This window comes from Barbatula barbatula (genome assembly GCF_947034865.1).
Source record: "Barbatula barbatula genome assembly, chromosome: 16".
NCBI lineage: Eukaryota > Metazoa > Chordata > Actinopteri > Cypriniformes > Nemacheilidae > Barbatula > Barbatula barbatula.
In genome coordinates, this window is record NC_136779.1 from 19,895,034 (window position 1) to 19,921,842 (window position 26,809).

Here is a 26,809-nt window from a genome sequence, read left to right on the forward strand (position 1 = left end):
TGTTGCTGTTATGAGTAACGCAGCCATCAACAAGTTATAAAGCCATTAACATTTTTACTGTCAAAAAGCACCATGTACAGAAACTGTAAGAGACCTGGCAAAACCGAGAGCTCGAGAGAATAGATGATAATGGGCAACAAAGCGCAGAAAGTAAGATGAATTTTTCTTTCAAGACGATATGACATTATGGTTCACTGTGTAATAACCCGCAAGCTTCCTCCCAGCTGCCTCAGAGTGCATTTCTACAAAATCACCCTAGGGCTTCCGAATACAAGAACTCTTCTGTTCGCGCTGACTTATGACCACGTTCTTTGATCCAAAAGAAGAAGGTAAAACTGATCCGAGCTCATAGGACACCGGCTAACCAAAAGCCTCTTAATGCAACCGATCACAATTCATTTCGTACCGGGTCATTCATTTTGTGCCTAGCATGGAAACATCCCCACAATTCACAAACATCATAGAGTTTTCCAACAGCATTTATGAATTCATGCCATGAAAATCACATAAGCCTACTTTAAGGAATCCAAGTGGACAGTAAAGAACGCGACACGCACGTCTCCTGGAAATCCTGTAGAATTCGACCAATCGAATTACAACTTCGACTCTGCTAACTGAAGGGTGTTCAGATAAGCTACATATTGAATTCAGTTTTCAGTGATATTGTCTGACCGGGTGGTGAGGAGTGGATTTGAGATGGCATTTGGGATGTAAGAATGTTGTGAAAAACCTTGTTTTACAATTGTACCATGGTGTTCCAAACATTTGATAACATAATTTCATTCCTTTCAATTTAAGGTGCACCTGCCCATTAAATTTGGAGCATAGACCAGACATGGATTTTGACAAAGACGGTAGATTCTTGTCAAATATTTATGTAATACATTTCATTATTTTTAATGGGCTGACCTCAACCTATACAAACAAACTTTTAAAGCCGCACAGTTAACCGTGTTTTAGTGAATCGTGAGGACGATTTGATGGTCATTTCTTTTAAACAATAACAAAGAGTGTTAACCCTACACTGGCCGGAATGAAAGACATGCTTACCCCAAAATAAAAAAAGGAAAAGGTTTGGACATGAATCATTTAAGAATATAAAGAAAATACATTAAAATATGGGAACAGATAAGAAAATGACCAGATTATATATGTATGTATACATTTAGTTTATAATAAATAAATTACTATAGTGTCAATTCTGTTAAGCTAGAATTGCATCATATTTACATGGGTAAATATCAGTTGTATTGAAATTTGCTTGTAGCTGTATCATGTTAGGGTATTCAAGATGGATCAACGGAAGATGAGAATGCATGTCAACAAGAGAGATCTTTTCCCTGCATTCTGAAATCCAACAGCAATATTATTATACAGTCTTAATTGGTTACAAGTAATAACGTGGCGCTTTAGACAGTCTACTGGCATCTGTTACGTCCGCAAAGGGATCAATTTGTAATGGGAAGAAACTAAACCCAAGAAAGAGCAGCTAATGAGTCAAGGCATTGTGCAAAAAATAAAAAGCAGTGAACAGCAGCTCCTGTGTCTTTGCTAGGCCTTTAACTTCACATCTGAGGTAACTGAAGCACTTACAGTATCATTTAAATATTTTTTAAATCATACCGTAGGCTATATGTCTGAAGAATGTTGAAAAGCGTTATTGCTTTTCTTTGAACACCTACACAAGACAATTAAATGTATTTTCTCTCATTATATAAGCAGTGCTTGAATAGTGTGGGATATTCTGCCATATTCCCTCCCTGCAGGATAGAGTTTTTGCAGTAGTTAGAGTTCTTAACCAGACAGGCCATTGAATTCGCCAAGAAATTGAGATAATTACGAAAATAGCTTTCACAACTCCAGAGAGCCCCGAACAATAGCTTTCTCCGCAATATGTGCTCCTTTCTCTACGCTACATCAAAAACGAGGAGAGATTTTAAAGATTGATACGCACTTTTGGGATATGAGGTCCCGATACGGGCTCCCGTGTTGCATGGCGATCCCGTAGCCTTTGCTGCTCATGCCGTTGCCGGATACTGTGATGGTGCAGTCGTCATCTGTGAGCGCTGCGTACTCCACCACTGCCATATCCCACAAGAACGCATAGGGTCCTTTTTTGGCCTGCGGATAAAGAAACATGTTCATTCTAGAGAAGCTGACCAACACGCTTAATGTACGTGCATTTCAGGGGTATTGGCATTGCGATTTAAGCTTTGATGGCCGGTAACGTTGACTGTGCTAAACACACTGGCGTTCTCTAAACCACATCCTCAAAAGTTATTGAAGGAAAATTGTAACCCTTCTAAACAGTAATAATTGTTAAAGTTCTTCAAAACGGTCCCTGGGGGCTGATCTATTGAGTGCTTTCTAGGTTAAAGGAGCTTCATTGATCTGAGCCTGCACTCATTGGCTGACGGATTTCACATCCTGAGCTCATAATACATCTAAAAGTTTCTTCCTTCGTGTCTCTTTTAAATTTAGTCTTTCCCTTTGATGTCATAATTTCAAGGTTGTTTTCTTTCATTTTCTGAAGAGCAGGCACAGAGAGTCTGTTTTTTAGTTTGAAAGGCTCTATTGTTACATGACTTGCTTTTAAAAGAGAAAGTGTCCAAAGAAAGACCCAAAACGCAGACAGTCCATTTTCACGATCATTTAACGCTATTAGAAATTTAAATTTTTTTTATCGAATTTATACGAAACACCAATGTAAAAAATACACATATTAGATGTGGAGCCCGTATCCTAGCCAAAATCTCATACCGGCCCATGCCTAATAACATACATTAAATGCATTGTGTTCTGCTATTAATCCAAAGCATTTACTTAATACAGGGACCTTTTGTCCTTCATGAGGAAATGTCGCTGGTATTTAAGCTTTCAAAATTCTTCATCGCACAGGGTTCCCACTCTATGCCAAATTCCCTGACTTTTACTGAGTAAAAAGTTGAAATTTCCATGACCTATAATGAATGAAACCCAGTTTTTGAAGTGGTCTTTTTTAGCCAAAGCTCTTGAAATGCACATTTTCCTGGCATTTGACTTTGTGGGAAGGGAATAAACAAAACACGATAAAAAAAGAAAGAACAGAAAAATTACATTTTGATAAATAAAACTCCATGACTTTCAATGTCTGGAATAGAGACCTTATTAAACTTCCGTTATATTCCAGAAATTCCATGACCCGTGGGAATCCTGCTACTCACAGCTACAAAACCCCAATAAAAAAGACAAGTACCACTGATGCCCAGCTTAGAATCTTAGTTTGCTGGTGTCCCTGCACCAAAACAGTACCTTCACCAGCAAGTGTTGCTTGGTCACTATCAGCATCAGTGTTAGAGTCATTCACGTGTGCTCCAAACATCAATTGATAAATATACAAAACAAACTTCATGAAATGAAAGAAATTGGAGTAAAATAGGATGATGTTCAGATCAGACAGCAATACCACCAAGGCTACAAAATCCTTTAAAACTAGACACTGTGATATTTTGGACTGCGAATAGTCTCGGTTTCATCTGTCTTTCAAATCGATTCATAAATATACCTTTCGTATGCCCTCTGATGGGCTAGACACTGAGAAGTCCTGGCCGTTGTTCTTGCTGATGGTCCTCCACAGCTCTGAATAGGTGCTGTCCTGCTCCAGTGGGTTTGTACCCTTGGCTCTGAAGTAATCGTACACTGCGGAGTCCCTCACAGTGCCATAGGCATAGTCCATCTGCCTCGCGAGGTCTTGAAATGTTCTGGAGGATAGACGGGCGACAGAGAAAAGCTCAATTCAAGGTGTAATATAAAGCACTGCACAAACAAACACAAAACAATAAAAAGATTTATTGACGCTTAATTATTCAATATTCTACTAACAGATTACTTTAGATCATGGAACATAGATGCAGAGATGTGCTTCTAAAGTTGGGTGATAGGGCCGGGCTCACATTATTTTTCCATTCATCAACCAAGCACACAATTCTTTAGAATATCATTGCCTGCGGTAGCTTTAATATTTGTCTTCATTTAAATGAAGCAACTTATTCTATACCTGTTAGAAGGCGATTATCCCTCGTGTTTTTGTTTTGAACGGTAAAAATATTCATATTCGGAATCTGTGCTATAAAAGCAATAGGGCACTCAAGGCTGTAGTCATCCATCCCAGTTTAAATGTCATACCTCTGACCTCAATGCGTCCCAATAAATCACATCATGGCACATAAAAGAACGATATTTAATATATGAATTTATTAATAAAATGTACAAAAGTAACTAAATATTTCATGCTTTAAGGAAACTTTATACTTAGATCTAAACGTTAGTTAGTTTAAAGTTAGTTGGTAAAGTTTTTCTTTACTTTTTTTAATGTATTTTAAACTTCTCTAAAGGCATCTAACAACTGATGTGAAAAGACGTGTCTCCCTGAGGTCAGGGTTCATCGATCTGCCCCGATATCAGAGGTTGGACATCTCACTTTGAGTGTCGTTCCAGACGTTTATTTTTGTGTTTGAGGTGGGAAACATCCTAAATCAGAGTTGTCTGGAATGCATTACTAATCATATCTATAGTAGAATAATTTTGTATCATTAAAGAACACTAACACTTTATATGAGCCACAGTTAATCCAGAATGTATTTACACCTGAATAAGAAGCAAAGTCATTTAGCCTCGGGTGACTCAACCTGAAGTTAGTTTAATTTCTCTAGGTCTGACTCAACTCTTGAGTCATTTTCGTGTCTCATTACATTTATCATGTTAATGGTGCCACAGGATTCATCCTGAATTCGGTCATCATAAATCACCAGGACAGGGACCTAACTTGGCAAGAGCTAACTTCAACGTCCAAAGAAAACTCTGTAAGTAATGTGAGATGTTGTGCCATCTGTACTGCTAATGGAGCTGTCAGGCTCAGCCGATGAAACATCAGCTAGTTCCAATCCTTTATGACTGTTTGTTTGCTTGACATTCTACTTAAAGTAAATCAGAGAAACGTTCACAGAGCTGATATAAAGCTGTTTTCTTTTACTCTGTTTAACTAACTTCCGTACGGATTTAGGATATGTTGGGTTGCTTGGGTGTTCCACCAGTTACCACTTGTGTACTATGCTATACAATGATAAGAGTGGTCATCAAATAAACTCGAAACCTCAGTTCATGGACAATATGAAAATAACTTTGAACCTATTGAATAATCCTTTTAAGATGCCTCCTAATTTGTTTAACGTTAATATTGTTTATTATATGCTGTTGCTGCCCATTCGTAAAAGCAAAAAGAACTTTTTGGCTCTGTGGTTTTCTATCGGTTGAGAGCAGTTTAATCCAGTTTTACAGCTGCGAAATCCAGAAAGAATTGTGATCCTTTATCGATGAATTTACAGTGTAAACACTCCTGTGTGCTGTGTATGCAGTTGTGCTTTATATCATATATATACTGGCGTGCTTTATTGAATGTAATTCTTCATGCCTCATCAATAACTGCTACCAGTAATTTCTCTAGCGGCTTTTAAAAACTACTATAGTATAGATTTCCCTGTAAGACAAATGTGTGGTGAGATTTTAAAAGCATTGAGAAAGGAATTAATATACAGTTACTCTTACATACTTCTACATCTTTCTGTTGTGCGAGTGCTCGGAAACCTAATACCAGGAGTCAATCTCCATTTCATCAGGTCAAAAAGAGACAGATCACTAGAAGGCCCATTAAAGCAGCATCTCCATCAATAAGACACGAAAACAATTGGAAGGAACAACACTATTGAGGAAGATAAAGCACAACTAAAACTCAAAGTAAAAAGAACAGCTCATGACTCAAACGTGACGAATTTGCCATTAACGCAGATTGAAGTGCAAGTAAAAGAGACCTGTATTGTTGTTCTAAGCGTGTGGGGGGAAATTCAAACTATAAAATCTGAATTTCTGATGGGGAATATCACTGCTTGCCTGGCAGCAGAAGAACACTGGTAGTTTAATGTAGATTTAGAGTTAAGGCTCGTTGTCAATGAAATGCAGCATGATGCGATCAAGCACGCATTTAGGTTTCTGACAATCTGTGAATATGTACTGTATGTATTATATAACACCACCTTTGCAGTGTTATGGGAGCTATACATGGTCCAATGGAAGAAAACCAATGCAAATACAGACCGACGGGGACAGCTGGGGCTGAAATAATTGCAGCATGAATATGAAACAACCCTGGTGGGCATGAACAAGCAGAGCTTCTCAGACCAGGTCTGTTCACACTCTTCACGTGACACCATTTGCTCAACATCAGCATAATCAAATACGATCAGACATCAGAGCCACAGGCTGGGTAAATAACTCGGATCACACCTGAATGCTGGCTAACATTTACATTATGCAAAAGCAAATTTCAACGTCACACAAAAGAAATGTGAGCGTACCAGAACCCACACTCGTTCTGAGGTGGTGTTTACGTTAGCTCGTTGTCGTACAAAAGCGTTTTAATATGAAAACCATCGTCGATTAAGCTGCCGTTTTTCACGCGACCATTCAGACACGCTGGGCATGCAAACACAAATGTAAAGGATTGTATGTGTATACGTAAGTTGGTTGTTGATGCAGTTCGTTAGTAGTCACAGACCGACCAGTACAAAATGAACGAGGAAAAGTAAGGAAGTCTTCGTGCGGATAACGTTAGATGAGGTAATCCATGTTATTAGGCTTGTTTGATTTCATCCGGCGCCACGAAACAAGATTTGGCCTTTTCAACCGAATTATTTTCATTCAACATAATTAAATACATTTTACCCTTTCAAACACGTCATGGCTCATTTCTTTCATTTCATTTGTCCTCTAATTATGCAGAACAATTTTGGAAAGATAGTAGCGCATTTATTAATGAGAATCCTGAGAATGGTTTATACGATAACTTTTAAGGATATTATTTTTGGACATTGTGAGTCTGACTCTACTACGAACAATGTTTGTTTTATCGTAACTTTTTTTGTATACATTTTCCAATAACAATTGTTTCTGGTCTTCCTAAAAGATTTTAAGATGTCTCTGGACTCAATTTCAACTTCTATTGTTCAACCAAGAAAGGAACTGAAACGATTTTAGTTTCTAAGCACTTTAATTTATGTACTGTAACTTTTATTACCCTCACTTTTGTTATTATTTATTTTTTTCTCTCTTTTTTTACTTTACTATTGAACAATCCATTTCCATGCTGATTAAATGGTATCAGACCATTTAAACTCTATATAAATGAGGTTCACATTTTCATATGCATACATTGTATGTGAACATGTCATCTTTGTTTCTCTCTAGTGAAGTTCAATATAAAAAAAACACCGCCTGACACTGAATAAGTGAGGGTAGAATTCTTTGTTATAGATATTATCAATACCTCAATTTTCTTTATACTCTTCTAACAAATAGCAATGAAATTGGTCTTAGTACTTATTCTTTTTAAATGAAAATATTATTATTACCTTACTTTTAGGTTTCTGCTTGAGTGAGAATTATACATTTATTATTTAAATCTATAATTATTATACATAAGAGCGTTAAATCTATTACGTCTTTCCGAGCTTCATCACTTTATTAATACAATTAACGTACACACATACATGCTAAAAAATGGTATATAAAACACCCTTTTTTCTTAAAATTATACGTTAGGTATACGTATGTGCATACACATGTGCACAGGCTCGCAGTGTTCCTTCATCAACATCCGCTGGCCTGGGATGTGCAATACAGTGTTTTACTTGTCATGCATACGTGAAATTTGATAAAACACAAAGGAAAAACGTTTCCATTTTCTACTTCATCATTGTTGTGTTAATGTACTCTAAGTCTACCACTTACCAAAACAATAGGAGCTCGCTGTTATTGCTTCTGGCTGTCTACACTGGATGTGTTGAAACTGCACGTCACCTCAGGATGTTCACTGACATTGGACGATCGGTTATGTCTCCCAAAGCACGAAGTAGAATGTTAGTCCCATATAAGTAGTACTTACTCTCTATTGCACATTACCCAAAAGCATTGTTATCTAAGTTGCACATAAAATGCTCGTAAACGAACAAGAGCCTTGGGCCACTGTTAACTCCATTATGTGCAACCGAAACACTTCTTTCTTCTAGCAGTTAATCGGAGCAAAGGCACATCTAAAATATATTAATAAATTTTTATCATTGAAAAACCATTGCACACTATAGACCAGGTATTTGCCAATACAATTCTTGGCTGAATCCGTGACCGAACATAATGTCCATAAAGTAACGCTCGGCTGAAGGCAGAATACCGAACATGGTTTTGCATTGTTGGATTACAAGAGGATGGTGCATAATGATATAATTTTGTTGTATTTTTCTCAACAGTCCACTCTCATTTATGTAGCATTTCTAGTAACTATACTAGTTCATTAACCACAATTTACGAAAGTGAATCCCATAGTCTACTACAGTTTTGTCCATGTGCGTTAACAGGACTTTTTATTTGGACGGGTTGTCACAAAAACGTTTCAGTGCATGTTTGACGGTAGCTTTTCTCAAACGTGGCGGGGATGCAAAGAACATACCTTGACAGGTGTGAAACTATCTGAGTTTTGTCTGGGAACTTAATACTGCATGAGGGGAATGCATCTTTATGGACGCTCTGTCATCCGATAGTTGTGAAAGTGGACAATCATGGAATCCACCCACAAAACACCCAAGGCCCATTTAACTACTTTTCCTTTCTCAACCAGGCAAACCGTGTACTGAATGGCTGGTTTACACTTTTCCACTGTTCTTTACTCTCTCAAATATCAGATGACATGTGTCCATAAAGATTTTAGCAACATACATTCCCCTCAACAGTATTACATTCTCAGACAAACCACAGAAACAGTTTTGTTGAATGTTTATTGGCTGTCACCTTTCTTTTTTTGTTACACCCAGCTCATGTTAAAATATTCTAGCAAAATTTAATTGAACATTGCTCGACATGTGGCCAAACCGGTTACAAAGCCCCGTGAACATAAGGATGCCCCAATTATGAGGACTAATGCAAAAGCAGAAAAGCAATTAATAGACATTGATCAACATAGTAGCATATGGTGCGTTGTGTTGTAGACAATTTGTAAAATGGTAATTTACCGTATAGTGTTGTCCATGCGGGACACTGTTAGGAATGCAGCCAGGTTTGCAGTGTAAGAGGAGCACACAATCAATGTAAACAACCACCAGCTGCCCATGACTATCCTCAATGCCACGGAACCGACCACTGAATCTCCACCTGTGACAAAAAGAGCAAAACCAAAACATTTACAACATGTCACAGTGTATGACAAGTCACTGCACATTCATTCACAACCTACGTTTTTATTTCTTCAGAAATCAGAAATGTCACTTTACTCATAATATGTATAACATTTTCATGCAGTAGTAATACACACTGCGAAGAAGAATCTGTAAAAACTTGGAGACACTGCTCTTTTCATGGTTGGCATCTGGTTCATCCACAAGAAATTCTAAAGTCTCTCCTTGGTAACGTCTTTCTTTTTATGAATAACACTAGGGAGGACTGTAATAAACAGCCGCTAAGAGTTTCAAAATGTGAAATCACTAGGCAATGAATGAATCAACGTATCATTGAGTAAATAATATATGTGATAAAATGTCACAAAATCCCTTTGTTCCACTAAAATAAAGCACCACACGGCACTGCAGAGCGTTTCAAGCTGCGAGTGATGCATTATTTTTCAGCTGTGCAACAGTAAATCTGCAAGGTTGCTGGCGACACATTTAAATGAGTTATTCATGTTATTCAAGTGTATCTATTACCTCCATCACCCCATCACAGTCTTTAAGCTTTCTCTCGCTTGGATTTTTTGCTCTAACCAAACTTTCAAACATTTCATTTTCCAATTGAAAAGAAGGTCATTGTAAACTCAACACACTTTACAGAACATTTAATCCGCAGACAGATCACAAGTTTAGTGTCTTGGTGTAAACTGCGTAGACTGCTATAGACGCAAACAAACAACTTCCTGTTTCCGTTTTTATCACTACATAAACGTTTGAACACAATACAGAACATTTAACCGAATCAAAATATTAAAGGAAAAACATAAGATTTTGTAAATTATTTAATCATTTTAAACAAATCAAAATTGAATCTTGCAAAGTGGTCTATAGTCTATGCAACATTCTCATGTCGTTTTCCAACCCTCGCAAAAATGTACAATGGCTTTATCGTAGAAAAAACTTAGTGGTTCGGTTTCACAGACATGACTTAGCTTAAGCCAGGACTATGCCTTAGTTAAGTTAGGATATTTAAGTCGTTTTTGCCTTAGACAAAAACATTACTGCTGTGCATCTTGAGACAAAACAATGTCAATTGCTTATTTAAAGATATGTCAGGAAAGTGTGTTTTCAGTTAAGACAGCTCAAACTTTCATTTTAGTCTGGGACTAGTCCTAAACCTTTGTCTGTGAAACGGGGCAAGTATGCTTTTCTTTACATGTTGACTTTACTATTGTATAACTTTGCTTTCTCTGTCAAAAATAATGAAAGTAAACAAACAATGAATAAATTAATAAATTTGCAAAGCAATCCAAACCAAATTTGTTTAAGTTGTAACGTTATGTAATATTTTAATTCACTTCATGTCACTTTGTTCCAAACAAAACATCTATTAGGGTTTTGAAATAATCCTGCTTTTGAACTCTTAAGGAGGCCTACCTAACACATTAGAAAAAAGACCCCTACAAATGAGCATTAAAAGATTAACATATGCTAATTTCTTCACAGACTTGAATAATCTTTGAAACACAAATGCAATTTCACATTATTAACCTCTGTCTTTGCAGTAAGCCGGAAACAGCAGCGTTATTAGCATGCTAATTTCTTAGGTCAGACCAAGTTTAAGGGTATCAACGATTGAAAAAATAGACTGTTTATGTTTAAGGTTTATTGTGGTTCATACAGACTTCTGCACCATCTACTGGAAATATGGCAGAAAGCAAAGACAGTATGGGACATGAATAGCCCAGATAGCTGTTAGGTTTAAAAGGGGTTAGAAGGAAGTATGCCAGACATTAATAGAGGCAGCTGGGGTTTAGCATGCAAGCTGCTGAGGTAGTCATTTATTCAAGTTTGCCTCTTTTGGAAGAGAACCAGCTTTCCATGCTTCATTCAATGGCACCTTTACACTGTTCTAGTGCACTTACCTCTCTCCAAAAACATCGGCATAGTGCATGCATGCATGCTGACTTTAAAATATGACGTGATAAATATGATATGTGCCTTATCAGTCCCCTGGCTAAATGAGAGTAATATCTCATTTTAGGCACAAAGTAATTCAAGTTTAACATGCACCATTTGCAACAGTTTGAAATCAGAATTTCGAGTATAAAATATTACAGCAATCTTTCCAAATGAGTGATGGAATGAATGTCTATTGATTACAGCTGGTTTAGCCATGACTAATGTTGTCTGACGCTTCATTAGCTTTATCAATGGGCGTGCTAAATTGGCAGCTGATGTCATTTTTTCCCCTTTCATTTTTTACACTGCATGCCAGGAGCGTTTGTTTTCATGTTCAAAGCAAAGACATGTAATCTCATACGAATGATTATTTTTGATAAGCTAGAAATATTACTCCGCAGCACAAAATTGAGGACACACATCAGGTAACCCAGAAGGAACTGAACAAATCTTCTTATACCTGCAATTCATTCTTCGGAACAGAAACAGAGAAGAATGTCCATGCAACTTACCGCGAAAATGCTGCTAAACTGTATTTTTTTCATCTCTAAGCCTCGAGTCAAAGAATTGCCTGATCTCTGCTTCTGAAAGCATGCTAAGCTGATAAGTCTCTTATAATGAAGGGTAAAGTAATCTAGTGCAGTACCTTGTTGTACAAATGCTCCATAGACAATCCATATAGCGCTGTGCAACGTGTTCGACATGGATGAAGCTTGTTGAGCTACTGGAGGATTCTGGGAGCGGAGCATCTGCATTCGTGTTAGCAGAAAGATCAGAACGCCCACCACGGGAATGGCAGCTGCGATGCAGGCCCACACAGCCAGGTCGAAAGGAGCGAACAGGGAAAATATGTTCATCTTCTCCTCAGGTTTGCGGTGAAGGATGCCCACAGAGTAGTCCATGTAGCGCTTGCTGAAGTCCACAACATTCTCTCGCTCTGGTGTTATAGTGATTGCGGATAAGGCCAGATCCGCCTTCTGCAAAATCAGGAAGTTACTCGGATTGGTGTGAAAATTCCCTTTATGTCATATCTTATTCCATGCAAATGAGAATGAAATGTCAGTTAAAACAAGATGTATCATTCAGCAACTTTTAAAACGTCTTTCTGAAGAATTTCCATTAAACACATTTCTTGGAATACATTGTTATGATAAATAGACTTCGGAGTTGAATGTCAGCACTACTAGTGTCATTAAAAACACCAGGAAGAATGAACTAGTTATCACAGAATCTTTTTATATGGAATCTGTTATGACAAAGGCCAACCTTAAACATACAGTAATAGTTGTAACAGTAATTTTCTACAAGCTGGCAGGCTTTCTAATTGTAATAAATACTAAACTAATTCAGTTTTCCCACAACAACAAGAAAATTAGACAAAATGAGCTGTTGAAACTAAACATATACCCTGAAGCCTAGTGAAATAGCCAGTTTACAACAACATGAATTTCCATACTGGCTGGGTTATATTTGTTAGTGCTTCGTCCAGCTTGTGGTGTAACTCAACATATGCAGCTTCTTATTTAAAGAAACTACCAGATTTGTATATCTAGGTTCTTTTAAATTTGCTAAATTTACCGTTTAAAAAAAAACTTGCCTTGTTGATGAGCTCTCCAATCATTCCATTCCATGAGCCATTGGGCAGCTGAGAACCATATTTGCTGTCGGCCACCTGGTAGATATCATACTTGAAACCTAACATTTTGGCCAAGGCATCAATGACGTCAATTGAGAAACCCTTATATCTCTTGGGCTGTCCGAGAATGTTTTCCGCCACCATGACAAATGGATCCTCCTTTAAAAGGAAGTATTGATTATTATCAGGTCAATATTTCCAAGAGCCGACCGTAGGCGGTTAAATATGAGAATTTATAAGGCATCCTAGAGAACGTTTCTGTAGTAGATGATTACTGCACATGCAAGCGTTGTTTAGAACCTAAAAGCTGAAATAAACAACGCATGCTTACAATATACATTACATGGCAAAAGACCAAATGTTTTCATTAAAATCATTGTGCAACTGTGTAGATGAGAGAACATTTCATGTCTAATTCTGTCACCACTCATTTACTCGACCATTGCAAACCCAGATAAAGCCAAAACGTACAAAATGATATTAGAAAAGTACCCTGAAAGTGTAATCTTTATCGCATATGCATGTTCAAATTATTATGATCATCCAATAAAATCTGAGAGCTGTAGCAGAAGATTACCAGTGAATAACTCTCTTTTGGTCTGTTTTTCGCAAAACGACTTGGAACCTGTCAACCACACTGTTAAAAATTGCTGTTAATTTACGTCAAAATTTCAACAGTATAATCCTGTTATGTCTAAAAACAGGGCACTAATGTTTTTTCATGGAGATTACAATGACGTAAACAAACTTTAACATTATTTCACCGTATTTATTGCACAAAGGACAAAAAACAGGTATATACAGTATTTTTAGAAATAGAGAACAGCAGCGAGCACGTGGAAGTTCATCGTCAGCATTCTCCGAGTTATTAGGTGAGTGCCAGTTTGCTTTGCTCATAGACTAAATATAAGTTCGCAATTGCAAGTGCAAATAGCGTTGTAAAAACATACTTATTGTGGATGATGTGAATTGTAACTCTTTTACACGCCTGTTTCAGTGATAACGTGCGCCGACGATAACGTGCGCGGAGTTGAACTTCGAAAAAGATATTTTCCGATTACAAGGTGAGTTTTGTCAAGCTTTTTATTAAACAAGTGCATGATATACTATATGCTCTTTTGCATGGATAAGCTTTCTAGAACTGCTGCAACAAAAACACCTTGATGTAGCCTATTTGTATCACGCTAATTATAGACAGCTTATTTGCTAATATTAGCTTGCTACCTTTTAATTAATTTCGCAACGTGTCATTTGGCTTGCAAATGTGACTACCTTGGTACATAACTCTATTCCAAACTTTTTTTTGTTACTAATGTTGTGGATGTTTTAAGTTGCTTGTGTTTTGGATTGCTTCGATCTAAGTTAGTGATAGAATGCTAAAGAATATTCGTGTTTTTAAGAATAACTTGCGATACTTATGAATAATTTGTATTTTTACTTTTAGTGTTGTTGGTTTGCATTGTATTGTTTTGACCAATCCATAAGGCTAAGGGACATTTCATTTTCATCAGATGTTAAAATGCAACATTACCTACACCTAAGATAAAAGGGCTGTGTTGTTAATTTAAGAATTGACTTCTGTATTTACATAATCAGAGTGAGTATCCTTTATTATCTACTAAAGCTGAATGTTCACATTTTTATAGGCGGTTCATTGGGATTATTCCCGAAAAAGGCACCAAGGGTGGACGAGTGATCTCGAAACGGACAGGAAAGGTCCTCCAGAAAAAGAAAACAGTCAACACCCGTGTTGCCAGTTTACTAAAGAAGCTGATGGACTTTGAGTGGGACTTTATATAAGTGAACCCTATCCTTTATCCTTTTGTGTGTTAGTTTCACAATTTTTTCATGTGTTCAGTTTTGAAGACCATAAATTGTAAACCTTTAATTCGTAGTTACTTTAAGTCATTTGTTTAGTTTTTTTACATGTTCTACTAATTTGAGAATATTTTGTGGTTCTTTGTGTTGACTGATGTTCAGCTTTATAAAATACTGAATTTGTGGCAAATTTATTTGACCATTCACTTATTTTTCCACAGCCCCTAATTTTGAGAATATTTTGTTATTTGTGTTGCTGTTTACAATAACTGCACTTTAAACATTTAATTTTATTGAAATGGCTGCATTTTATTGTTACTTTTGTTCTAAATGTGTTTCTAGCTTTTAAGACATGTTTAAAAAATAAAGATGCATGTTTTGAAGTGACGATGCTTTATTTGTGTTAATGGACAAATTTATATACTGTACAAAACAGCAAGACTGCTAAAGGGATTATAGATAGTATAAAAAGTAAAAATAAATAATTTCTAGCCTTTTAAGAACCACTTGAGAATAAACATTAAAATACTGTCAAAATCATAAACAGTTGGTTACTGTTAATGTAGAAAATAACAGCTTTATGCCGTTTTTTGAAAAAGCAGTAACCACCTGTTCATTTCAGCAACAGCAAGAGACCGTTAATTAACAGAATCTTGCTGGCAACTGTGCTGCCAGTTACTTACTGTTTTTTTACGGTGAAATTTTTAACAGTGCAGCATTGGGTCAAAAAGGGATGAAATGGGTTTTTTCACCGCAACATGATAGATTGTTTTAACTCATTGTTGGGTCAAAAAAGAAGCAACTACTGGGTTAATAAATCACCAAGCATTTGTGTGTCCGTGTGTTTTTTACTTTTCCGGACTACTTGCACTGAGCTTTATCAACGCCCAGTCATAATGACAGAATTTACATTTTCTCAAAAAAAAAACAGATAAACACATCAACATCCTCAAACAAATATATAAGTTTAAACGAGAAACTTAAGATTTACCAACAACGTCACTACTTTCACAGTGACCCCCTGCATGCCGTTCTCAATCCGACTCTCCTTTAGGCTTCCATTGAGCCCATGGACAGAATCCCACGTAGCCAACTGCAAGACAAAGAAATGAAAATGAGACTAGAAACTTCAGCAGGTAGGCAACACAATTTAAAGAGGATTTCGATGGAGAGGATGAGGGTCATGTTTACCAACCAGAGCATCTCCAATGTTAAAACCATGTTATTCCGTGTTGACTTTAACGTGACTCTTACTTTGTGCAAATGGCTCCACAATTTGCATGTAATATAATACTTTAAAAATGTACCTCTTAAAATATGATTTTATTATTTGATGGAGGAATACCACTCTGGTCTGGTTCCAGGAGGTGGCACTGGATCAAATTAAAATGCATCTGACACTGAGCAATGTTGCCCAAAGCCCCCAAATGCCATTTTTATAGATGTGATTTTTTAGCCAAGTTTTGAATGATGCCCCGAGCCGAAAGGGAATTTTCATTATGTACACAAACAACCCAACAACAACAGCACACAGGGAATGCATTTCCTGCGCGGCAGTCAATTTGGGTGCAAAGCAACAATAAAGGCAACTTAAAATCTCTTCAAGAGAGGATTTAAACAAATCCAAATAAGAAATGGACAACTGCAGCAGAACATTTGCAGCTCTGCTTTGTTTTAAAAAGTGAGAGTTGTTTAATGTCATTGGAAATCCGCAAAATCCGACTTATTTATGACATAAAATGATTTATACAGTATAAATCACACTAGTGCAAAATGAACAAGTAGCACCCATTATGAAAAGCAATTGGCTCTTTATGTCTGTTCGATTTTTCCACACCTAATTTTTAAAACCATACATGTACATATTTAAATAAAAACATAAATAAAAAATAAGAACAACAAATGAGTAAGTTAATCTTTTGACCACTGCAGTAATTGACAAGAGATCATTACGTGAATCGTTGCCAAAAGTTGCTCATCATCTGCTTAAAGTTAAACTTTTTCAACGTTGTCATGTCACTAGAAGCTCACACATCCCTTTGCCACAAGTCACTAAGCTCTCACTGAAATGAATGAGATCATAACGCTCTGTTGCTGCTACACACGCAAACAGTTAATAAACAGTAAAATTATACAATTATACAATGAATGTGGATGGCATAGACATTTAAATTTGGAAATCGAGAGAAAAAATCTTACTGAATACTGATATCAGTTTGGAAACTCTAGAAAATATGTGTTGGATGAATGCAGTCTTTTTCACCTTGAAAAAATCTGAAAGACAAAAGTCTCCCTGTATCTAATCTCCATTCTTTCTAGTAGAAGACATTCCAGACAAAACACACAGCCTTTTGTATTAGAGAAAATGGTTGATCATACATCACTGAAGGCTTTTGGCCCAACATATAACCTCACACAGAAAATCCATGAATGCTTCACGCAGAGAGCTGTGATGTCAAGCACCAGTCCGCCTGTCTGTCACGGCCCTACTTAGACTGATGATTTTGTAGCGTGCGGACGTGGATGCAGAGACCGCCGATTTATCAAACACTGTCAGATTTTTCCACTTCCCGCCAAACATTTCTCTCAGATGACAAATGAAACTTAGGACTTGATGGATGACCATTTGATCCAGGGGCTCAAGAGATTTACACAACAAACGGAAGCATATCCTTCATCTCCTATTCGATGTCTTGTCTGTCTTGACCCCAAACTAGGAGAAAATGTTTCTGTTTGTTGAGTCCACACTAACTTCAAGATAAAGCTTTTTAAATACTACAATAGGCCCGGGTGGTTTTGAAACCGTATATAAAGAAGAGTAAAAACTGACTCAGGCAGGCTATAACTAGACTAAGATTTAGGCAAAAGACATGCCATTTTTCTTGTCATTTTGCTTTGTAAACGCATTGTGTTGCATGGTTGGCATTAAAAGCAAAAAGGAAATGCACAATGGCTGTGCAAAGGAAAGATGTTCTGTTTTATAAAACATTGTGAAACTGTCACAAATCATTTGATTTAAAAAAGCAGTAGCTGTAAGCAAACAATCATGACATTACAAGAGAATTCGTTAACTTTGACTAAGAAATAACTTAAAACAATATCACAAGCATCAGAAGACATGGAATATGGTGTATGTCATATAAACTATAACAGATACTTTTATGGTTCTTTTTTGTTCGATTATCTACAGTCCCTGATTCCCATCCACTTTATAATTCATTGGAAACGATTAGCTAGAGAATCCTGCTCATTTAGTGTTCCACAAAAGAAAAAGGGACACATTGTTTCAAGATGACATGAGATATTTTTCTATGTTTGTTCAATTATATGTTTTAAATAGGTTAACCTTCAAGCCCATTTTCACTAACCAAACATTTACGAGACAACCCACTGAAGAAATCTGTTATGTTTATAAAACTAGTGAAAAGTCACTAATGATCTATGTGGTCCTCCACTCTAAGTGGAGTGATGCTTTACACAGCATCAGCACCATCTGGGAGTCTGTCTGCTGTACTCACGCTACCAGGTTTTTAAATTCAATAGCAAGAATAAACTAAGATGTTTGGTGGAAAAGCCTAGCCTGATACATGTCTGGTACTGAGCCAGAGCTCAATGCTTATCTAAGCTTCACTACGCTGTCATGATCCGTGGCATGCATTAAACGGCAGCTGTAGAATTTCTGTGGGCAGATAGAAGAGCTGGCCCAGCATGAAGACTTTTTGGAACTGATGATTCTCAGATTGTGTTCATCTTCAGATTAAAAACCAGAGTAAGAACACAAGCCTTGGGGGTCCCTGCTGGGGACGTGAATAGAGTACCTCTGAGATGACGTATTTTTGTATACGAACCCCAGAAACGAGTTAGCATTTTAGCACTTCCGGTTCCATCACCCCAAAGTCTATGGTTTGAATGGGTTTTTAGAATATCGCCTGGAATAAGGTCTGGGGTTAACAGAACCTCTAAAAATGTTAAAGGTGTAATGCACCAGTTATAACCTCTTTTATAACCCGTTTTTTTATAAACCTTTCTTGTGTCTTTAAATGGTGGTAGCTAAAAGCATCTACATTATTTGGCAGGGACATTAGATGTTGTCACGCATATAAATCTCACAAATAACATGGACACAAATCTCTAAAAACATTGTTGGGGATTCATTCACAGAGTAATTACATACCAGGTAACATGTTTTTAAAGGTTGATCCAAACCTGCATACATTTCTTTATTCTGCAGAACACAGTTAAATATTTGAAAGAATGTCAGTAACCAAACAGATCTCATCCCCTATTGACTCACATAATATTTGTTTTTCCTATTATGGCAGTAAATGGGTGATGAAATCTGTTTGGTTACTGACATTCTTTCAAATGTATTCCTTGTGTTTTTTTGCTACTACCATGTGTTTTCAGTACATTCAGACTGTCCACCGTAGAGCGGAGACCTCTGCACCATATTCGTTCACTATGCACTAGCCCTCCGCATTCTGCTTTTCTGGCTGTAGGGCTCTGGAAATGCCAGTCATCTGTCAACAAGGCAGAATTCATCCCAATCTCCCCAGTCAGTCTAATCTCAATGTTCTGGCACTGGCTGAAACATGGATCTGCAAAGAGAGCACTGCTATCTGCCCCCTCGGCCCTCACCACAAACTTCAACTTCACCCACACTCCTCGTCCTTCTGGGCAATGAGATGAAACGGGTTTGCTTGTTTTCAACACCTTGAAAATAAACTCCTGTCTTTTTATTGAAGCAACCCCATTCGAATACAATGCAATCACGATCACTTATCCATCAAAAATACACTGTGTGGTCATCTATTGCCCTCCAAATCAACTGGGAAACTTTTTAGAAGAGCTTGACACACTGCTGTTCTCTATCCCTGAAGACGGCACTCCACTTGTAATGCTACGCGACTTCAACATCCACCCACACAAACCACAAACAGCTGACTACTTAGCTCTCCTCTCCTTAGATAGATCTAGCTTGACTCATAATTGCACCGCTAATAATATTCTAGTTACTCCCCTGCATGTCTCTGACCATTCTTTATAAAGTTCACTGTAACACTCCCTGTCGTAATCTTCGTTCCCTCTCTCCCACCTACTTTTCCTACTTTTTTTTGGATAAACCTGAGGGTAAGTAGATGATTCATTTTTGGGTGGCCTAATGGTTAGAGCGTTGGGCTTGTGATCAGAAGGTTGCAGGTTCTAATCTCAGTGCCAGCAGGTCATGACTGAAGTGCCCTTGAGCAAGACACCTTACCCCTGATTGTTTTGCAGTAATGTGCCACTGTATAAAACTACTTGTAAGTCGCTTTGGATAAAAGCGTCTGCCAAATGAATAAATGTAAATGTAACTATCCCTTTAATAAATTTGGTAAAAGTTATGAAAAAGAGGCTTGGTAGTGATGACGTTGATATTGAGCGACCATAGTGTAGTCTGTCATTGTGATATGACAAGAAATATACATTTTAATGGGTCTTATTAAAGTTTTCCTAATATCCTTTAAGTAAATTCACTTGTCATAGAACCTGAACATTTTTGTATCATTGTATTATCAGCTCATACTGGTACTGTTTGACTAATACTGTTTGACCCCCTTTCGCCTTCAGAACTGCCTTAATTCTACGTGGCATTGATTCAACAAGGTGCTGAAAGCATTCTTTAGAAATGTTGGCCCATATTGATAGGATAGCATCTTGCAGTTGATGGAAATTTGTGGGATGAACATCCAGGGCACGAAGCTCCCGTTCCACCACATCCCAAAGATGCTCTATTGGGTTGAGATCTGGTGACTGTGGGAGCCAGTTTAGTACAGTGAACTCATTGTCATGTTCAAGAAACCAATTTGAAATGAGTTGAGCTTTGTGACATGGTGCATTATCCTGCTGGAAGTAGCCATCAGAGGATGGGAACATGGTGGTCATAAAGGGATGGACATGGTCAGAAACAATGCCCAGGTAGGTCGTGGCATTTAAACGATGCCCTATTGGCACTAAGGGGCCTAAAGTGAGCCAAGAAAACATCCCCCAAACCATTACACCACAGTGGTAACAAGGCATGATGGATCCATGTTCTCATTCTGTTTACACCAAATTCTGTTTACACCAAATTCAACTGTCCAATTTTAGTGAGCCTGTGGAAATTGTAGCCTCTTTTTCCTATTTGTAGTGGAGATGAGTGGTACCCGGTGGGGTCTTCTGCTGTTGTAGCCCATCCGCCTCAAGGTTGTGCGTGTTGTGGCTTCACAAATGCTTTGCTGCATACCTCGGTTGTAACGAGTGGATATTTCAGTCAAAGTTGCTCTTCTATCAGCTTGAATCAGTCGGCCCATTCTCCTCTGACCTCTAGCATCAACAAAACATTTCCCCACAGGACTGCCGCATACTGGATGTTTTTCCCTTTGTAAACCCTAGAAAATGCGTGAAAATCCCAGTAACTGAGCAGATTGTGAAATACCGTCTGGCACCAACAACCATACCACGCTCAAAATTGCTTAAATCACCTTTTCTTCCCATTCTGACATTCAGTTTGGAGTTCAGGAGATTGTCTTGACCAGCACCACACCCCTAAATGCATTGAAGAAACTGCCATGTGATTGGTTGATAAGATAATTGCATTAATGAGAAATTAAACAGGTGTTCCAAATAATCCTTTAGGTGAGTGTATATATTAACCATTGGTGTCTGACTATGATTTAAGACCGTCAACAGATTTTAACACTGGGTAATGTCTCCTTATTATTCCAGCACATGCTTTTGTTCAATTTATCTTTAGTCCGGCTTTTTAATGAAAATGAGTATATTAATAATAAAAAGGAAAATTATATCTCATTTACTCTCCCATTTTATCTTTTATAGAAAACAGAAAATATAAATCTAATTAAATCTCCAGATATACTGTAAGGTTGCCATTAAACTGAATTCTGTTATGAGGAACCCCAAAATTATACCATTGTTGTGGTTATAAAAAGGGATTAAATGGAATGGCATGTAAGGGTGTGGACAGAGAAAAGGCAAGAGAAACCACTTTATTCCAAAACCTATAAGGCCTCCTGCTGTCTACATGGGGCTGACATCTCGTACATCCTAACTGAAATGGAACCTCATAAATGACTTATCTGCAATGCTCTCCATAAAAAGCACTAAGTAAGCTTGTCCAAAGTCCCCATAAAGCAAGAAAGTTCACTCGACGGCCTCATTCATAGCAGCCACAGGCAGCTAATAACCTGCAAGCAAGTACAGCTTCTTTTTACTGGAATGAAAAGAAGACCAGCATGACCACTAGCCAACATGAAGTGGAAAAATACAACATTTGAAAGATTTTGTTAAATTTAGTAAAGAGCAAATTAGTTTGGAGAAAATAACACAGTGTCTGAGAAAAGCCATTTAAATAGAAAGAAACAGCAAACACTGAAACAGCTTTCCGTCACCACTCTAAAGTCACTGCAACTTTTCCGGACTGCTTTCACCTCCAAAGGGTTTCTCATTTAGCCAGAAAATATACTGTAAAAAGCATTTGCTTCTCCCTTCAGACCATGGCATATGTCAAATTAACAGCACGGTTCTTTAGTTGTCTCCATAGCAGGGTGGAAATGAAGTTGGCGAAATTAATCTTTTCTTGGGTGGCACTGGTTAGGAGACTGAAGCTGGTGCTCTAATAATGAACAACAACAGCACTGAGTACACTTGACGTACCATTAGCTGTCCTTGCCTTTCATTACAGCTAATAAATGTGCTTTGTATAAGGGGGAAGCAGGGCTTGTGTGTGCGGGGGCAGGGAGTAAATCGCCATGGCGCTGGGGATCCTAATGGCCATAATGTGATACAGTGGGTTCATAATTTAGGTTGGGATGCAGGGTGATTAAATCTTCATTACCAGCAGATAGTTTCCTCTCCTGTAATTTATATTACTCCTTTCTTTATATGATGAATGGAGTTTAACGCTTCAAAAACAAAGCCCACAAAAATGGCAGGCTGTCTGTGGTTTTAAAAGCGAAATAAATTAAATATCTGAACATTTTTCCCAGAACAAACCACGTATGGGTAGACATAACATTGAACAGTTTGACAAACCGAGCCGGCAGGGTTTTTTCTGCTGTTGACACAGCGCAAATCTGCATGTCGTACAGGATGAATTACAGTGCATTTGGTCTGGCCGGTCAGGCCCGCAGAGGCATGACTCCCCGCCGCTGTTTACTAATGCCTCTCGGCCGTCTGACACTGAGGTGAGCAGTCAAAATGGCAGGCTGGATACACAATGTAAGCAGTTTACATCAAGTCAAGTTGTTCTCGGCAGTGAGCCTTTCAACCAACCAGATTGCTTGCCCTCTGAGTCATCAAAAAGGAATTGCAGGGAACTCGATTTCAGATTTCATTTTACCTAAGGTAAGTGGTAATGAAAAAGTAATATAAAAATAATGCCAAAAGACAGCGTTCACGCCTGGTCCTAGTAATGAAATCGAGAGCGATTTGACTCACCCGCTTTATGTCTTTTCCAAACGTCTCGCTAAAGCTGGTTCCCAAAATTTCAAACTGAACATGGGAATTTGATCCATTGTCCATGAAGTCCATAATTCCGGTGAGACCGGTGATGTGGCCCTGTGAAAAACAACCTTTCTTTCAATCGATAAACAATGAAGCAGTACAATAAAAACAACTGAGTTACATCAAAGAGTAATATGTTGTAGTTGCTATGCTTAGAAAGCTGTAGATTTCTATGAATAAGGAAAAAATTGGTGTCCCATTTTTTAAAGATTCGAGGCACAATGGATGAAGAGTAAAAATACATTCAAAGTCAGTTTTTCTGCAAAATGGAAAAAAAACATATTTGACATTTAACACTCCTGGTGTTGATATTGAATTGTAATATATTACTCGAATAAATGACTAGAAAATTACTATTTTATCCCCTACTGTATTTATGGGTGTTATTTTATGTAACCATCTCAACATTTGAAAAGCTGACATGGCATTAACGAACATCATGAAAAGCTTTGACTGAAGCGTGCAAGCTGAAGTTTCACAGACACATCTATCTGAGGCCTGTCCCTCTCGGGGCCTATTAGAGGCTCTCTGTACTTCTCTTTGGCTCATATAATGTTAAAAGAGCATGAAATTGTAGAATACACTAGACCGCCCGCTGCCCCTGAGAGCTTGGAGACACATCATGAAGGGACATCAACTGATGCGTCCACTTTGCCAGCCAGCGTGCCGCTTTTAGCAGACCCTTGGAGAGCTCTGACTGAGGACAACCAACAGGGATCTCAGCTTGACCGCTGTTTGCGTTTAAGAGCAATGTGATTGCAGTAGAGAGACTGGAAGGCAGTAGCAATTGATATGGAAATGATTTGCATCTCAAAAAGTGATATTAAACATTGAAACAAGAAACCTTCATGTCACACCTTTTGGATTGTCTCCAGCATGGACCAGCCTCCATTCCAGGGCTTGGTTGACTTCCTAATGCAGTTGAGGCTGGCCATGCTGTGCCATTTCCGGTCCTCTAGTTTTCTGTAGAAGGCATTGGCCAGCATCAGTACACTGTCATAAAGGTACAGATTGGACACCTGAAATAAAAACACACAGTAACATAACATTAGAAAGAAAGTGGGTATTTAGATTACGTACAAACATGTTAGGTCCACACTTAAAAAAACGCTTTGGATGTAATGACCTCATAAATAGATTAATATAAAATTAAAATTTTTTGACATAGTTGCTCCTTTTATTTAGCCAGTTTGGTTTTGGTTTGTGATACGTTTGGCTATAAACAAGCAGCTTGTAATATACCGTATAGCTGACATATAATGCCAATTATACAACTTTAAGGAGTCATTAGGATACTTTTTCTTATAAACATGCAACATCATGAATTTAGGATTAAAGATTCTAGCAAACTTTTTTTAGCCGCGTTGTCTTTTAGCTTGTAATAAAGACTAAACTATTTTTAAAGGATAGCTTACAGTGCATGGTAAGATTCCCACATTAAACCATAAAAAAAACTCTTTATCTATTTATACAACAGTATTGTACACCTGAAAAACATTCAAGACAAATGCTGGTAGTGCAAGACATTTTTTATAAATCGAATTTGGCTGCCAGAAGACAATCCAACACCTGCAAAGCTAAATTAATGCCTTCATGATCAGACTGGATATATACAACTTTCTAAATAAAATAAGTAATACGACCTTAAAACATGTGCAATGACATTTATTGACCGAATGTTTTTTGTTGTTTTTGAGTTGCCTACAGCAAAACTAGTCGACATGATGTATCCTTGTCTTGGTAGCCACAGGGGTTCCGCAAAAAGCTGATGGCACATCTGAGCCCAGTACAGTCCTTTAAATGTGGGCCACATGAGGCCACACACACACTGATTTCAACACATTTTCCAACCTGACAAGACACAGAAAAGTCCCCACGCACAGATGTATTTACAGAGGCAAACAAAATCTAGAGCTGTTAAACCTAGTGACATGTGTTTGGTGCAGACATGCTGAGGACAACAGAATCCAATTTCTATTGTTAAAAGACCACATGCTGCTTTGAATATATTGATGCAGAAAATTATTTTGTCACCCATTTGACAGTTAAAAAGATAATCATGCTTCACAAAGCAAAATGGTGAGTTTTTGTAAGTGTCGAGGTATTTTTTTTCTGTAAAATGTCTTTCGTTTTCCAAGTGTATCTTTTCCTTTCTTCTCTTAGCACTTACATTTCAGGCCATTTACTTTGGGTTTCTATACCAAATTGAAATTGAAAGTAGACATTTGGAGAAACATAAATTCTGCTTTCTTTCGAAACAATTATTCCGCAGTCTCATAACAATACCATGACAAACATTTTATTGTTTTCCCAATTATTCACTCCAAAAAAGATCTTGTCTACAAGCCAATTACTTTGAGAATATCCGCTGACAGTGCATCAGCAAGTCTTGTCCGTGACCCTTCTACTTTCACGGCCGTTTTCCATCCAAGTATAGAATGAATGACATCTGCTTGGTGACAAGCTGCAAGGTGTCACTTCCCCTTCAACCTGACGTATAAAACATGGCACATGTCCTCACTGTACAAATGACAACCTTCTGATCAGTGGCACACTGCTGGAGCTGACAAGATCATTCAGGAAGACATTTGTCACACTTTGCTGAAACTGACCATCAACTGAGACATATTGGCGGTTTTGGCAACATTTGGGCGGACACCTCTGTTGGACCCAGGTATCTTGAGTGACAGGGAAAGGCACACAAAAGGTTGACACGGCTGATTTGCAGACCAAAAGCTGACAGGTTTGTCACTGCTATGAACTAGTGGTTTGCTTGTCAAGGGGATTAAACATCTAAGAACATTTAACCCTCGTTTCCATAAATTATTGAGGACCCAGAGGGGGTGTGGCACAAAGCTCTGCCATCTGTTCCCTACTATGAAACTATGTGTTCAGGCAGGTTTAGGTAGAAATGTGGATGTCGAATCAGTCTAATACAGGAGGAAAACACTGTAAAACTTTGGGATTCTGAGCATGTTTTGATTCTGAGCTATTTTCTTATATTTTGAATAAATACCTTTCATATTCATTCTTTTGGTTGATGTTTCTATTCAAAGCAACTTGCAGTGCATTATAAAACGTAACAGTTTTTGTGTTTCCTGGGGATCGAAACTATGACCTGGCTAGTACCATGCTCTACAAGTGAGCTACCGCGACTTATCTGGATGTGATTTATAAACAAATTTGTAATTGAACACATATTGTCAATTGTTTTGACATTTTCATAAATGTTTTGTTTTATGTACCTTTTAATCCCTCTGAACGCAGGGTTAACGTTCTAGACTAGCATCTACTGTATACAGCAACCTGAAGAAGCAGTTTCTATGGTTACTGACCTCCAGCGACTGCAGGTAGCCCTCCTGAGGGTCACAGAGCAAGGAGGAGATGCGGTGATTGTTCCTCATACAGCTCATACTGCTGTCTCTCCATAGCGGGAAAATCTGCCTGACCACGGTCATCCTTCCCAAGGTACTGTGGGCCAGCTCCATAATCTCAGTATCGCTGATCTCCTGCACATGAACAGACGGAATATGAAGTTCTTTATGAACCAACAGTAGCTTTATTTTTTTAAACATATTTGAGGATGACTTTTAGATGATATTTGTTC

General features: G+C 37.8%; 1 protein-coding gene across 1 annotated transcript in view; it reads right to left on the reverse strand.

The window, feature by feature from the left end:
- grid1b (glutamate receptor, ionotropic, delta 1b) overlaps positions 1-26,809 on the reverse strand; it is a gene marked incomplete at both ends in the record, with an annotated part of 235,998 nt that overhangs the window by 14,645 nt on the left and 194,544 nt on the right. Inside the window, 9 exons of the mRNA XM_079477048.1 lie at positions 1,955-2,121; positions 3,545-3,740; positions 9,096-9,234; positions 11,854-12,184; positions 12,805-13,002; positions 15,653-15,754; positions 23,137-23,256; positions 24,060-24,221; positions 26,538-26,711. Coding sequence (XP_079333174.1) covers positions 1,955-2,121; positions 3,545-3,740; positions 9,096-9,234; positions 11,854-12,184; positions 12,805-13,002; positions 15,653-15,754; positions 23,137-23,256; positions 24,060-24,221; positions 26,538-26,711 — 1,589 coding nt within the window. The remainder of the gene's footprint in view (positions 1-1,954; positions 2,122-3,544; positions 3,741-9,095; positions 9,235-11,853; positions 12,185-12,804; positions 13,003-15,652; positions 15,755-23,136; positions 23,257-24,059; positions 24,222-26,537; positions 26,712-26,809) is intronic.